The 15,799-nt window shown below is 54.7% G+C and overlaps 1 protein-coding gene across 3 annotated transcripts in view; it reads left to right on the forward strand.

Annotated features, from left to right (window-relative positions):
* Hivep3 (human immunodeficiency virus type I enhancer binding protein 3) overlaps nt 1–15,530 on the forward strand; it is a 396,986-nt gene extending 381,456 nt beyond the window's left edge. For 2 of the 3 annotated variants that reach the window (XM_029539622.1, XM_021200432.2), the window contains 4 exons: nt 1,992–2,167; nt 7,367–7,453; nt 10,843–11,753; nt 12,735–15,530. In XM_029539622.1, coding sequence (XP_029395482.1) covers nt 1,992–2,167; nt 7,367–7,453; nt 10,843–11,753; nt 12,735–13,505 — 1,945 coding nt within the window. In that variant the 3' untranslated portion in view covers nt 13,506–15,530. The remainder of the gene's footprint in view (nt 1–1,991; nt 2,168–7,366; nt 7,454–10,842; nt 11,754–12,734) is intronic. The other variant, XM_029539623.1, reaches the window with a different exon arrangement.
* Nucleotides 15,531–15,799: the final 269 nt, after the last annotated feature.

Below are 15,799 nucleotides of genomic sequence, written 5' to 3' on the forward strand. Positions count from 1 at the left end.
TAGATAGATAGATAGATAGATAGATAGATAGATAGATAGTAAGATAGATAGATAGATAGATAGATAGATAGATAGATAGATAGATAGATAGATAGACAGACAGACAGACAGGCTTGGAGTGTAACTGTAGGGTGGGAATGTGATAGTGGAGGTGTGTGCTTGAAGAATGTGTGGTTGTAGGTATGAGTGTGAGGCTGACAGGGTAGGCAGTATATGACTGTTGGTGCGAGAGTGTGACTGAAGGTAAGGGAGGTGTGACTGTTGGTACCAGGGTGTGACGGAGGGCAAGGGGTGTTCGACTGTGTGTGAATGTGAGGGTGGCTATGGGTGTTTGGGGTATATGGTTGTTGGTGTGAGGGTGTGAATTGTGATGGGTGGGGTGGTGAGAGGTGTGTGATGCTGGTTGTAATGGCATAAAGGTGACTATGGGTGTTTGGGGTGTGGGGTTGGCAGATGTCAGGGTGACTATGGGTGTTGGGATGTGTATGACTGTGGGCATGAGGGGTGTGTGATTGCTTGTGTGAGTTGTGAGTGTATAGGTACGAGTGTGTGAGGAGTGTGTGCTTGAGGGTGTGAAGGCATAAGGTATGAGATAAACCCCCTACTGAGACCTGTAGCTCCTGAGAGCCCCTCTTCGAGCCCATCCTGGTCACATCTCTCAGTCTGAGCAGTGTCCAGTTCTAGGTGTTGTCATCTCTCTGCCATCCACCCACCTGCCCCTCCAGCGAGCGCAGATGACAAGTGGTTCTTGCTGGGGCACTGGGGAGACACATCCCCATCTGTCTTGTAGTGGTCCATGGCTTCTGAGTTAGAAAGCTACCGGAACTGTTTCTCCTGCTGTTCTTCACGCCTCCAATGTGGGATACGGAAGAGAGCTCGGTGACCCTGGTTCAGTCTGTACCCAGGAAGGCATGGCGGCCCCCTGTTCCCCCCTCTTACACATGTCTGGGTGGCTTCCTGATCGGCCACCTTCTTTTGTTGACCCTTGGGGGAGATGACTACATCAAGACTTTGTGGACCCACAAGCCATTAAATAATGACACAGAGACTGATTTATTTGTATTGTAGCTTAGGCCTTTAGCTTGAGCTGCTTCACAGTTAGTTCATCTAACTTAATCCTATAATCCTAGCCCACCCCACCCTAGTTCTTTACCTCGCCCTCAGTCCCGATACACTACCGACCCCCTCCGTGTCCTGCTGCCAAATTCCCCACTACTCATTTCATCTCCCAGAGACCCTCTCTCGGTCTGAAAGTCCTGCCCTTCCCTTTTCTTCCTAACTATTGGCCACCTGATCTTCATTAAGCCAATCAACTGGTGAGGGAGGGAGAGTGCAGAATTCTGAGGCAGGTGGATGATCTGTAAGGTTAACAGTACCCACTCACCTCTGAGGGCACAGCAACCAACAACTGAATACACAGAGACAACCTTCGCACAGTGCACCCCAACAGACGACATGGTGTGGGAAGGTTCGGGTTCTAGTCCAGCCCTTTCTGACTGGGTGCTCTTCGGTGAGTGTCTCACCCTCTCTGAATCTGTTTAGCTCTTCCTTGTGAGGCGATGGGGACTTACTTCGGGTGAAGGGCTTGATGAATGGCAGCAGCTATCACTTTATAAGTTTTTCTCTCTCAGTGGCTCTGGTGGCCTCCAGTGGCTGTTCTCTGTGGCAGAGCCATGGCCACAGCTGGCTGTGGGAAGGCAGCCAGCAGCCAGCGGGGAACTTGCCACATTCATGTCCTTTCCTTTCCGGCTGTGAAAAAACCATCTCCTGTGGCTCTGGGGAAAGGGAAGACACCATCCCTCCTATCTGACACTGGGCTGCAGGAGTCCTTGGTGGCACCTCAGGGCAACTGAGTCCCTTTCAGCTCTGTAGCTGTAGCACATCATTTCCTCCAGTGTCCACACCTGGATGGATGCAGCTAGTCTTCTGAGGTGGAACTCTGCCTGCCTCCTCGCCTTTTTTTTCCTTTACATGACACCTGTTGCTCACAGGTACAAATCAAACGAAGAGTATATATATGTGCGAGGCCGCGGCCGAGGGAGATATGTTTGTGAGGAATGTGGAATTCGCTGCAAGAAGCCCAGCATGCTGAAGAAACACATCCGCACCCACACTGACGTCCGGCCCTATGTGTGCAAGCACTGTCACTTTGCTTTTAAAACCAAAGGTAAGAGACAGTTAGCTGGGGCACCACCTGCCCATGGCAGGGATCCCCCCCTGGGGGAGCCCCAGCACAGAGCCCTCTGCCTGAGGACTGGAGTACCCCCACATCCTGAACTCCCACCCACTTGGTACCCACGGCAGAGCAGTGTGGCTCCAGACTGGTCAGTGATGCCCACAGCTGCCACAGTCACACAAACTCCTGCCCGTATCCCTCAGCCTCTAAGTCCACACTTTGTGGTTCTCTGTAGACGTCATCACCCTTTCCTCTGCATGTCTTCCATGGCTCTGATGACCTCTGGCATGCACACTTGTCACAGTCACTCTTGCACTAGGGGATCCATTCCACTTGGAGCCACGTACACACTTGCATGTTCATTTTTCTCTACTCTTCCTCACCACACCCAGAGCTCTCTGATCGCCCCTCTTCTCTGCGGCGTGCAGCATAGGGTCCGGCTGCAACCTACCCCCACCCCCATCCTGAGAGTCTATCACTTCAGCTTCCAGCCTTACCCCACATCCCACAGAGTCAGGACAGGGTCTGGCAGTCATTGGTGAGAGGACGGACTGGCTGTTGAGAGCGTGCATCTCAGAGAGCAATGGTGGGCGACGGTGGCCTGGGCCTGCTATAGTCTCGAGGCCCCGGTGGGACGGACAAGCAAGGTTCTTGAATGGGGCTCTTCCCTGGCTGGGAGGTCCTGTAGCTTGCTTGCAGAGAAAGATGGTGGACCTTGCAAGGAAGCTGGGGGTGAGCACCCCAGGTGGTTTTTGCCTCTCACTCTTTGCCTGTGTTTGGATGTGAGGGTCCTGGCTTCTCTTCTGAGTTAACTAGAGGAGGAGTCACAGGGGGCTGCAGAGACAGAACTCAAGGCAGACTTTGGCTTTCCTCTTGCCCTTTCTTCCGAATCACAAGGGGCAAGGCAACAGCTGAGGACAGGAGGGAGCCAAGCCCTCGAGGCTCCTGTTGCCTTCTGCTCTCGCCACACTGGGTCAGGAGTGGCTTGTCACATTCCCAGGCCCAGTGGCCTCTTTTCCAGCATGCCCCACTACTCATTCCTTACTGGTAGTGGACCCTGCTCTCCTCTGTCTTCTCGCTGTCATCTTCGAGCTGAGTGCAGAGTTTCCCACCATGATCTGGAACTGGATGGAGACACCCACCCTTCCACTTCCTTTTCCTGGTCCTCTTCCTTAGCATCTCAGAAGCAGGGTCTCAAAGGGTGCTGAGAAGGCAGTGAGACGGGAGCCTGACCAGCTTAGCGCGCATGGGTCCTCTGTCCCACACCCCCATCTCCAGTCTCTCCTCTTCTGGGCTTTTGTGGAAGAGAGATGGGAATCACTGGCTGACGACACAAACAAGGAATCCCTTAACTCTGAAAGTGGAGAACTCAATTGGGCCAGAAGAGCTCCTCAAAGCCCAGCAGCCCCTGTCCCAAGGACACAGCGCCCTTGTCTTCCTCCCTCCACTGGCTGAGGCAACCTCTGGATGGCCACAGAGCTCTTCCAGGTATACTGAGGGATTGCATCATTCTGCCCTCAGCATGAAGAGCCTCGAGGGAGCCTCCCCTCCGGGCTACCACAGTGCACATGCGGCTGGCCCCAGTCCCCCGAGAAACTCCCGCTTAGCACCTTGGCCTCACTCATTCTGGAAGGTCTGTTCGAGGTGGCAGTTGATCCTCTGGGAACGTTCCCTGGGTCTCTCTGTCTCTGAGCCACCCCAGAGATCCAGACGGCCCCGAGAGTACATCCTGGGGACTGTGGCCTTCACATTTCCAGAGGTACAGGGAGTGCCTTCAGGAGACTGGGTTTTGTTCTTGGCCAATGACCAGGAGCAAGCTAAGGTCTTCCTCCCCGGGCCTCTGAGCCCTCTGAGCACATGGAAGTAAGTCTGCAACATGGACTCTTGTACTTCCTACCCAGCATCGAGTGGGCAGAAGTGATAACAGAGGAGAACAGATTCCCCTTGGGCATAGAGTGGGGTGGGAGGCCAGAGCACCCGGCTTTCCTTGGAGCCACATCTCTGAAGCCCTGTCATCTGTCACTTCTGAGCACCTCCTCTCCTCTCAGGACCTATCTGTCTGCCTCCTAGCCAGGTCTTGCCCTTGAGTTGTGGTTCCAGCCGGGATGTATGGGTACTGGCAGACCTCAATCCCTTGTCTGCACCATCTGGCGATGCCTGTGCCAGGAGACTCTTCTCGTCTGTCTCTGTCTGCCTGTTTGTGTCTTGTCTTTGTGTCTGTCACACACTGAGGTGGCAGTCTCTGGGAACTCTTTGAAGAGGGTCTCATGTGTGGGGCAGGAGGAGGTAGCAGGCTAGCCCTAGGAGGGTTCCTTTCCTCTTTTAGATTCCTCCTAGAGGCCAGAGGGGTGGCTGAGCTATGGAAAAGCCCTTCCCAGCCCAGGGGAGAAGGTGACTGTCTGGTGTCCTTTCGAGAGCCGGCTCCCCTTCCAGACACTTGCTCTTCCAGCTGCCACCCATCGCCCACTTCCAGATGCCAGGCTGGTTTGTCCCTGGGGGCTGGGTTGACTGAGAAAAACCTTGGCTGGGCAAGTCCCCTCCCTGTAGCTTCTACGGGATGTTGACGGGGACAGGACAGGCCTTTGGGGGTTGGGCTCCCTCCTGCCTCTTCAGAGAGCCCCTGAGGTTCCTACTCAAGGGTGAGAACACCCTGTGGTCACTAGCCCCTTCCCTGTCCAGGGCACTGCCTGGCAGAGTCAGAGCCAGAGACACAGCTCGCCTGTAGAGTGATGGCCTACCACTCACAGGCACAATATTTAATAAAAGAGATTGTCACTGGGGGTGGGGTCTGCTCTGGGCCAGCTGTATTTCACTCCCACGTGCTCTGCCTGTGGCCTTTGCAGTATTTCCATGAGGTGGGTATTTAAAGAAACAAAAACCTGGGACCCTACAGAGTAAGGAACATTGAAAAGCTTGCTCAGGAGAACATAGCTAGCAGTACTCAGGAGAACATAGCTAGCAGTACAGAGCCCAGATCTCCCCCAGCCCCTCCTCCAGGACATCTAGCTAAAACCACCGCAAGACCAGCCACATTCGAGGGTCCCAAGACCTGAGTCTAGCCAGAGCTTGACATTAGCCAACGCTGTGGATCTGGGCCAGTTGTTTCACTGTGCTGGTTTACAGGAGCCCTGCCAGCACCCAGAACAGCCAAGAATCTTGCCCAATGATGTCATCAGCGCCTGCACCCAGAGTTAGGTTAGAAACAGGGACTGAGCCTAGTGGGTTGAATGACATGGTCTGTGGCGTCTCACCCACCACTTTGCTTCGGGGGTGCATTTCTTGGGGGACTACAAACACTCCTCTAGCCGTGTGTCTAGCACGGTTGACTAGAAATCTAAACTCTCCAGGTATAACGTATACGGCAAATGTCACCTGTGTGACTGATGGTACTCAGAGAAGGGACCCAAGGACTGGAACCTCAGGGCAGTTGGGATCTCTGGCCTACCGCTCTCTCGTCTCACCGGCTACTGCTCGCTCAGACAGTGAGCATGAAGGGCACGCGCCTGACCGGGAGCTCTCCATCCAGGTGCAGGAGGGAGGCCCAAGCTGGGCAGGGTAGGGTCGGAGGATGAGTGGGAAGGGAAGGAGTTAAGCTCCTCTCTGGTCTCGGCCGCCACCGGCTTCACCCAACCTCGAGAATCTCACCTGTGCTTCCCCAGCAGCCTCAGTAAAACCTGATGTTTCTGAGTGGCGATCACCCTTGGTTAGGCTATGTTCATCTGTCTGTCCGTCTCTCTTCCCATTAGCCCTGTCTCCTGTCCACTCATCTAACAGTGTCCCTGTTCATGCCCCCCCACCCCGCACAGGTTTTCTTGTCCCCGCCCCTGGCTCTGTCTGTCTGCCCGCCCATTCTCCCTCTTTTCCCCTCTGAACTGACCTCCCATACATTCCCACGTGGGACATCCATCCTCCAATCATGTAGCCCATCGATCCCATCTGCCATAAGCAGATAAGGCCACCTTCTACCAGTTCTCCCATTTATTTTTCTCCATGAACCTCACCTCCCCTGTCTGCCTGCCATCGGCTTCCCCTCCAGTGTCCCATCCATCTGTCCTCACACTTCTATCTTTCCCCCCATGTTCCTCCATTCAGTTATGCATTTGTACATCCCCTAGTCCCCCTGTGCACTCGTTTCCAGAGACTCCATCTTTCCATTCTACCTCCTCTGTCCCTCCATTCAGACTCAACAATTTAAGGCTTACGAGACAGTGTACCTGACCCGGGAGCTCCCGACATGTTATAGGATCAGCCATGTGGAAATGCAACAGTCCTCAGAGCACAACCCAAAAGAACTTCCTGTGGCGTCTGTCTGTGTTCTCTGGGGACAGGACAGGGAGCCTAGCCTCTCATCCCAGAACCTGCTGTCCACAGAGCTCCTCACCCTGCAGCCTGTCACGCGTGTGCACCGCGGGGAACCTGACATCACTGTTGCTGTTGTTGTTACCCTGGCTCTAGAAGCTATGGCTCCAGCTCCCCAGCCTGTGGGGCCAGGCCTACAACTTGGGGCAGCACCTCGGGGCTTCACAGAGCCTTGGACAACCCATTCCCACAGCACTCTAGTCCTCTGACTGCACTGCACCCCAGAGAGGGGGCTGTCCCCAAGAAAGTCCCAGCCTGCATCCCAGAGCCTGTGGGGCTCATGTCCCTTGCTGTTCACCGCACTGCTCCTGCAAGGAGCCGCACCCTGCTTTCTCTGCCTAGACCCTAAGGACTGGCCTGATTGGTGACCTAGTAGTATACTCGGTTAGGACTTCTCAGCCCGCAGCTGCTGTATTAGTCATGAGAGCCCCATGTCACCCCAGCATTTAAGACTGCAAATCATCTTATCTGAGTATGCCACCAGCTCCGGGGCCCAAGCAGAAGACAGAAGCAGAAGAAAGAAAAAAAGGCACCTGAGTGGTCTTTCAACTTCTCTGTGTTTGAAGCAGCATCTCGGGTTCTCACTGCACCCTTCCCCCCCCCCAGCCAAGTGCCCCCCCCCGCCCCAGCTCCTGTGTTTGACCTTCTGTAGCAGTTACAGTTGCATAGTCTGGCTGGACGCTGGAGCACAGGAGGCCTTGGCCCCTACCCAGCCCTCAGCATTTATCTAAGGAGCTGTGGCCTGGCAGCTGTGTGTTGCTTCTGTGTGCCCCGGCCCTCTCTGCCCTCCCCCTACCACCAGGCCATATGTCTGTTCTCATTTCTTTCCAGGGAATCTGACTAAGCACATGAAGTCGAAAGCCCACAGCAAAAAGTGCCAAGAGACGGGGGTGCTGGAGGAGCTGGAAGCCGAAGAAGGTACTATAACAACTCCTCTTTCCCTAACTCCCTCTCCACTTCACATCCCTCCCCCTTTCCAGCCACCCTCATTTCTACTACTGTTCCCCTTCCTCTTCCTCCCTCCCTCCCTCCCTCCCACCCGCCATCCCTCCCTTCTACATCCTCCCCTCTAGTTCGCTGAACAACTGGGAAGCAGCAAATGTTAAATTCATAAAATGCTTCCCAGTGCCACACAGCCAGTCACTGTGCAGTTCGGTATAACCTAGTATTCCAGCGGAAAGCCAGCACCAATGGGAGCTCAGGCAGTGCTTGCTGAACATGAGCCCATGAGTAACTACAGGCAACTCGGAGCACCCAGTGCGTGCCAGGCACATTCTAAACACATGCCCTGAGTTGTCTTAGCGGGACCTGGGTAGATCCTCAGGCACTTAGCTAGAAGTCTCTTCTGCTAGGAACCTGCCACGTGGTCTGTGGGACTGCGAGTGTCACTGAGAAAGACAAAGCTAGATCTGGCAGGCCCATCCCTTCTCGGCCCTGACACATCACCGCAACCTGGCTATGGACCTCCAGCATCAGAGGCAGTCTGATAGCAGACAAGGCAGGGGACACGGGTAAGGAGGGAGGCCAGGAAGGAGGCCAGAGGGGCTGCAGCAGATGGATGGGCGGGTCCTCCAGAAGTGACAAACCTTAGCTTCAGATTCTCAGGAGTCAGGGTCAGGGCCTTGTGTGACAAGACAAGGAAAGGAGTGGGGAGGGGCAGGGGGAGGGGGCGGGGCAGAGAAGAAAGGAGAAAACTGTGGTTTTTATTTTCTGTTTGTGAAGCAATCTAACAAGAGTTAGATCACGTTTCTTTTAACCCTGAATAAACCAACGTTTACAGCAGCCCACTCAAAGCGCTGTCTTCGCAAGCTGTAATGTGAGGTCCCCATGTTGTCAGAATGCATGCCAGGCCACTATAGATGGTGTTTTGGCGAGGTCCCTGTAACATACATTAGGTACTTGTATTGCCCCATTTCAAGTCAAGGAAAAGTAAAGCCCAGACATGGAGCCATGAAGGGCCATGAAAGTACAGGGGGCCAATTTGGCTGACATCTGTCCTCTATCCTTGAGTGTAATGGAAGTGATACATATGTCCTCTGCCTGTGTGTGGAGAACTCCAGCAGGGGTGTAGGGATGTGAGCACAGTTCAGGTGAGAAGTGGTCTGATTTCAGACAAATTCAGAGAGGCTGAGCCCATAGATCATAGAGGGCAGAGGAGGGGAGGGGAAAGGGCCAGGGATGGCTCCAAGCTTTGTAACCTAAGAGACTGGAAGGATGGAGTTGTTACTTCATGTGCCAAGGCAGACCCAGGGATTGGGCATTAGGATCTGGGTATCCCAAACATAGAGTTGGTAGCAGGAACTGCCCTGAGAAGCACCAAGCCAGGATGCCCCAGCTCCAGCACACTGCTAAGGAGTAGGTTATCGGCCACCGCCACCCTGTGGCCAGTCTTAGAAACTGCACCCAGAAGGTTCTATCCAGTGCCGCCTTCCACTGGCTTTGAAGGCACTAAAGGCAGAAAAAGCCCCATGTGGAATATCAGGAAGGGGAGATGCTGAGCAGGCAGGGGAATCCTTTAGATTCCTGCAGGAACCAGATGTGGAGTGCCTGAAGTAGTGTGGTCTGGAGGGGGCTTCTTCCATCCGGGACTCATTCCGGGGGTCTTCACTTTCTCCTCAGTAAAGAAGGGCTTTGGGGCCTGTCTTGATGGCCCCACCTCCCTTCCCAGTCAGGACACTGCTTCGGCCTTCATCTGCAGATGCTAACAGTGCCACCCTGGCCACCTGCCTATGGGAGGGGAGACACAGACGGAGGAGACAGTAGCAGACACAAAAGGACATAAACCAGCCATTATCACCCAGCAAGAGGAGGGCAGGGTGGGGATTTGGGGCTGCATCTGCTTCTCAAAGCATAGTGTCGTTTTGAACTGCATGCTGTGGCCTTCTCTACGCTTGGGTTTCACCGTGTGAGTGAGGGCCAGGGCTGAGTAAAACCTGAGGCCTGCAGTCAAGGCTCCTGCCAAAGTCCTAGGTCAACAGAATGAGCTGATGCAGGGCTTTGCCCCTCCCCCCACCCCGTCTGTTATGTCTTCTCCCCTTCCCATCACCCATTCCCCTCAAGGCCTGCCTCATCTCTTCGCTCCCATCTGTCCAAACCCTGCCCTTGGACCCTCCCTCTGCATGACAACTCCTTCTCTACCCACAATTTTCTCTCTTTCCTAGTGAATGTTCACACTATCTGCTTTGGTACCTGACCATGAAGGTATTAGCATCACTGTTTCTGGCCTTCCTGGGCATGGTGGAGAGCCAAAGCCACTACCCCAGGGTTCTGGGCCTATCTTTCCTGACCAGGAGAAAATGGAATATTGGTGTCTGGGCAAGCGATAGGGCTAGTGGACACGCTAGGCCACCTGGAACCAGTTCAAACTGGTCATGTCACAGCAGTCTAGTGATGGGCCAACAGAGCGCAAACTCTCCAGGTCATCCCCTAGAGTGTGGACGGCGGCCCATTTCAAAGATGCCTCGGTCTCCATTGCTGGAGTTGCACAGCCTCCTAAGCCGGCTGATGGAAACCTCCACTCCATAAGAAGCCAGACCTGGAAGCTGACATTCAGAGTGCTCCACAGGGCAGGAATGGCAGGGGTCAGGCATGACCTGCAGACTGAGGCCAGCCTAGCCCAGCTACTCACAGAGGCTAAACTCTGCCTTCTGTCCAGAGCCGCTGTGTAGGCCAGCCTGGTCATCTTGGCACCTGGTTTGCATTTTAACTGACCATGACTGTCTGCTGGGCCAGCCAGCATGCCCTATCCCAGAGCGATAGATGCCATCAGTAATGAGGTCATGGTGGCTGTAATTATTTGGGACCTTGCTGTGCACCAGGCCTGTATTTTTTTTTTCCTCTCAAAAAAGGCCGTACAGTGAGACATCCACTTAACAAAAGGAGAGACGGAGGCACAGCATTAGAGCTGGCTCGTGGTGAAACCCACCCTGAGAAACCAGAAAGCAGATGGTCTTGTCTGCCCCAGTGAAGCCCTAGGCCTACTACTGCCATACTTGGGAAGGTTACCTGATCCCCCTTACCTCGGTTCCCTTATCCACAGCACGAGCGTAAGAATAGAACCCCCCCCCGGTTCCCCGGTGATGCCAGGATTCTTTGAGGGCTACATGAATTCACGTACCTGAAGCCCTCAGAGCTGAACTTGTTCGCTGAGGCATGAGGTCATTGTGCGCTATTATTTACAGAGTATTCTTCTATCTGCTATGTCACTTGGTCGTCTGCCACGTGGCACCGTGCCTAGTTGGCAGGCAGTGAAACCGGGCTTAACCTGAAGTGGCTGTAATCTTGAGTCCCCTGCGCTCTCCCCTCAGGAACCAGTGATGACCTGCTCCAGGACTCAGAGGGGCCAGAGGGTGCCGAGGCTGTGGAGGAGCACCAGTTCTCAGACCTGGAGGACTCTGACTCGGACTCAGACCTGGATGAAGAGGAGGAGGAGGAAGAGGAGGAGGAAGAAGAGAGCCAGGATGAGCTGTCCGGGCCTTCCTCAGAGGCAGCTCCGCCCTGCCTGCCCCCCACACTACAGGAGGACTCCTCAGCCGTTCAGGGCCCTCAGCTTCCAGATAGCACTTCTGACGAGGTGCCACATGGCAGCTCCATCTCAGAAGCCACACATTTGACAGCCAGCAGTTGTTCCACACCTAGCCGGGGTCCCCAAGGCCTTCCCAGGCTGGGACTGGCCCCACTGGAGAAGGGCATGAGCTCAGTCCCAAGTCCCAAGGCCACATCCCCTAGGAGGCCGTGGTCCCCAAGCAAAGAACCAGGCAGCCGCCCCTCACTCACTCGCAAACATTCACTCACCAAAAACGACTCATCTCCCCAGCGATGTTCACCGGCCCGAGAAGCTCAGGCCTCAGTCACAAGCACACCTGGTCCCCAGATGGGCCCAGGAAGGGACCTGGGCCCTCACCTCTGTGAGTCTCCAAGACCGGAGCTGTCCCGTCTCACTCCCTACCCCATAGGAAGAGAAGTGCCCGCTGGACTTGAGCGTGCCGCAGACACAGGCACCCCCAGATATTCACCCACCAGGAGATGGTCTTTGGGTCAGGCCGAGTCACCGCCACAGACAGTGCTGCCAGGGAAATGGGCCCTGGCCGGGCCCTGCAGCCCCTCAGCGGACAAGAGTGGCCTGGGCTTGGGGCCGGTTCCACGGGCTCTCCTCCAGCCCGTGCCTCTACCTCACACACTTCTCAGCAGAAGCCCTGAAACATGCACTTCTGCATGGGTGAGTCCCTGCTGTGGCCGGCCCTCCTGGGGGTCAGAAGCTGCCCATTCACACCCTCTGCACCCAAAGCCAGGCCGGTATTCCTGGCCATATGGCGAGCATTTCTTAGATCCCTGCTGTGCCAGCCAGTTCATCGCACTTTGAGGCACCCTCAGAAGCCCCAGACACGGCTCTGCTGCTCACAGGCTCTGGGTTCGAGCCCTAGTGGGCAGTGTAGCCTTGGATATGGACGTAACACTTGTGTAATCCTTTGGCCGTCCCTTCCCTGTCCACGTATGTCCTTGGAGCAGTTGACAGCTTTACCAAAATCATCTGTCCCCATCTTCTCCATGAGCACCACAGTCCACACCATCCCTGTGGAACCATGAGCATAGTGGCTGAAAGCAGCCACTGTCACCACCGTGCCCCACCACACCCCGCGACTGCCCATCACCCTTCCTTGACACTGCTCCATCATCTACACTGTCCCCTTCTGGGTGCCTTGCAGTGTCTGCATCACTACCTCACTGCCCCCTGAGGTTGACACTCCCCACGGCTGGCACTGTCCCTGTTGACATTTCTCACACTATGCTGTCATGACACCACAGCATCTCTCCTGGAGGAACACTGACTGAAGCATCTTTCTTGCCCCATTGAACTTCCTGTAGTGGGAGGTTGGGATCCTTGGGTGGGAATCTATATGCCAGGGTAAAGTTAGGGCAAGATCATTTTAAGAAGGGGAGAGGTGGACGAGCCAAGGTAGACCAGGGTGACCACAGAACCCCCACCCACACCCAGGAGCTGCCTCCTACAGATATGGGCCAACATGTACCTCTAAGTTGCCCAGTTGGAAGCTTGCCGAGTACCATAGTAGGACTCCTGATTCCGACCGTACTCACCAGCCTTACTGTGATCTCAGGCCTCCCCGCCCTCTATACCGGTAGCCCTCAGTTCTGCAGACACGTAACCCTTGCCTTCTCCCATCTTGTTTCCTGACTCCAGCGGAAGACTGAGACACGAAGTCCATCAGCTGGCCCTGCTCCTCTCTTCCCCCGACCATTCTCTGCCCCTCATGACGTCCCTGGCCACCTCCCTAGCCGAAGTGAGGAGAACCTCTTCAGCCACCTGCCTCTGCATTCCCAGCTCCTGAGCCGCGCCCCCTGCCCCCTCATTCCCATCGGTGGGATCCAAATGGTACAGACCCGGCCAGGAGCCCAGCCCGCCCTGCTCCCTGGACCATGCGCGGCCTGGGTCAGTGGCTTCTCGGGGGGCGGCAGTGACCTAACTGGGGCCCGAGAGGCCCAGGAGCGCAGCCGCTGGAGTCCCACGGAGAGCTCTTCAGCATCGGTGTCCCCTGTGGCCAAGGTCTCCAAGTTTACACTCTCGTCAGAGCTGGAAGAGGAAAGGACCGGCAGAGGCCCAGGAAGACCTCCTGACTGGGAACCTCACAGGGCTGAAGCCCTTACAGAACCCATGGGCACACATGGCCCCTGCTCCCCACAGCTGTCCCAAGGCCACCATGTGGCACCATCCTGGAGGGGCCTCTTGGGATCACCACACACACTGGCCAACCTAAAGGCCCCAAGCTTCCCACCACTGGACCGCAGCAGCTCCATGGACTGCCTGGCAGACACCTCCACTTACTCTCCACCCCGGAGCAGGAACCTCTCTGGAGAACCCAGGACCGGTCAAGGCTCCCCTGAGCTCTTAGGTAGAGGGGAGCTCAAGACACCTCTATTCCTGCCCAAGGAGAGTGGCCCCCCAAGCATCTAGCCTCTACAGCTACTTCAGCACCTGGCCTCCAGTGTCGGCAGCAGACATTCCCAGCCAACCGCCTGGAGTCATCTTGCTCCCCTGGGCATCCTCTCCTATCTGTCCATCTGTCCATCTGTCCGTGCAGCTTCTGCTCAGCCCCATCTGTTCTATTTTTCCACATATGCAGTTACCTGTGCCTTTTTCTAGACCTTTTTGTTGCTTGAAAAAAGAAAGAAACAAAACAAATCACACACATCCATAAACAAAACAAAACAAAACGCATCCCCGAGGAGCTGGAGGCTGTGAGTGTGCTCTGGGGACAAGGCCGGAGGAGGGAATCTCACCTCCACCACCGCCACGTGCCACACGGGCAGCCATCCCCACCTCAAGGTCCAGGAGAGGGTCTGTGGCACTGAGAGAGAAGAAGAAAAGGGAAGGAAAACTATAATTAAATTCAAAGGCAAGCACTCCTACAGTCCGATGCCCAACATCCCCACGTGGAATACGCACAGCTCATAGCTGCCCTTTTCTGCCATCAGAGGGACACAAATACAGGCAGGAACCAACCCACCACTCCCCACCCTACCCGACCAAGGACATTATCTTTTAATCCTTTTTTTTTTTTTTTTTTTTTTTCCAAGAGTAGGAACCAAAAAAGAAAAGCTACTTTCTAGCATCTCAGCAGCACAGACTAGCAGCAGGGAAGAGAAGAATTCTGTAGTATCAACTGTAGCTCTCACTTCTCTCTTCCACACCCCACCTTCCCTCCCCCCCCCCCTAATAAAGGAACACCGGTTGCCAGCTCCTTTCTCCTATACACTGTAGGTCTCTGCCTCCCAGGCCTGGCCATGGGCTGGCTCCTTTATGATTAGAAATACCTGCAGGATGAAGGGACCAAGGCCAAAGTATAGAGATGGTCCTAGTCCGGGCCTGTCCTGAGCCTGGGGTTTGGATTCTGTTTCACCTCTGTCCCTGAGGAACAACATGTCACATTTCCTTCATGGATGGATTAACGTATGTGTGTATGTATATACACAGAGAGAAACCAAAGATGGTGTTTGCTACTTTCTCCAGCCTCCTCAGATTCTCCTCTAGTAACTTAGGGAATTTGTAAATTGTTCCAAGTCCTTTGAATTTTTCTCCAGCTCCAAGGCAAAAACTCTGCTTTAAAAAAAAAAATTAATATGACCAAAAATTTAAATCCCAAGTTGAAATGTGGAACTTGACCTGTTGCATGCTTTAAAAAAAAAAAAAAATTAATCAAGCCCTCTGCAGCACAGGTTCTGTGGCTACCATTTCTAAGACCTTCCAGAAATAATTTTCTTTACTTTCACCAAAAAAGAAAGAGAAATGGACCATTATGAGGAGGCCCCTTCTCCAGCCGTGTCCCCAAGTCACAAAGCCTGTTCCATGCTGGATTCTGCTGTCACAGTATACAAAGCAAGGGCCTGTCCCTGGGCATCAGGCTGGGTATATGGCTTAGGGCTCACGGGAGTGCTGTGATGCAAGGCTAGGGGCTACCTGTACTAAGCCACGCCTCCAGTTCCAGCTCCTTCCCTCCCTCCAGCTCATGTCATTCTGGTCCTTGCTGGATGGGCAAATCAGCCACAGGCCCAGTGCCCACCCCAGTCACCTGGTTTCTCCTCTGCCTGACTCAATGCTTAAGATGCAAGCGTCGGTAGGACTGGGGCCTCCTGTGCTGTGTACTGTGCTGCAGGTGGCATGGAGGCTGGGGGCCTGGAGATGCTTGCCTCTCTGCAAGTCTCCTGCTCACCTGAGAGAAGCTGTCAGGACCAGACTGGGCCACTGGAAGGAAGAGGGTAGAAGCCTGGATGCTGGTCAGCCCAAGCTGGAGGCTTTTCTCCCTTCTGCCTCTCAGCCCTGACCCACAAGCCCTACTGATGCTAAGGGCTGAGTCAGACAAAAACATCGCCTCAAACCAGGCTTGATAGCTTTCTAGGCAAGAGCTTCTGGCCACTGACAGAAGGCTAACTCCTGACCTTGGGATACCTACACCTCTCTGCTTCACTCTACACCCAAATCTCTCTCTCCCCCTCCCCCTCCCCCTCCCTCCCTCCCTCTCCTCGCTTCTCTCTCTCTCTCCTCCCCACCATGTCCCCTTCTGCAGCCTAGTGACAGACAATGTGACTACAGAATAGCCCCCAGAGTTACTAGGCACCCCGGACTCAGGGAACTGGGATGTAACAAAGGCTAGGTACTGGAGACTTGCCTTTAGGTGACAGGGATAGAATATACAGTGTCTCTCCGGGGCTAGTGCCCCACATGCCCAGAGGGTTGCAATGGATGCCACT

The sequence above is a fragment of the Mus pahari genome, chromosome 6, assembly GCF_900095145.1.
Source record: "Mus pahari chromosome 6, PAHARI_EIJ_v1.1, whole genome shotgun sequence".
In the NCBI taxonomy this organism is placed as follows: Eukaryota; Metazoa; Chordata; class Mammalia; order Rodentia; family Muridae; genus Mus; species Mus pahari.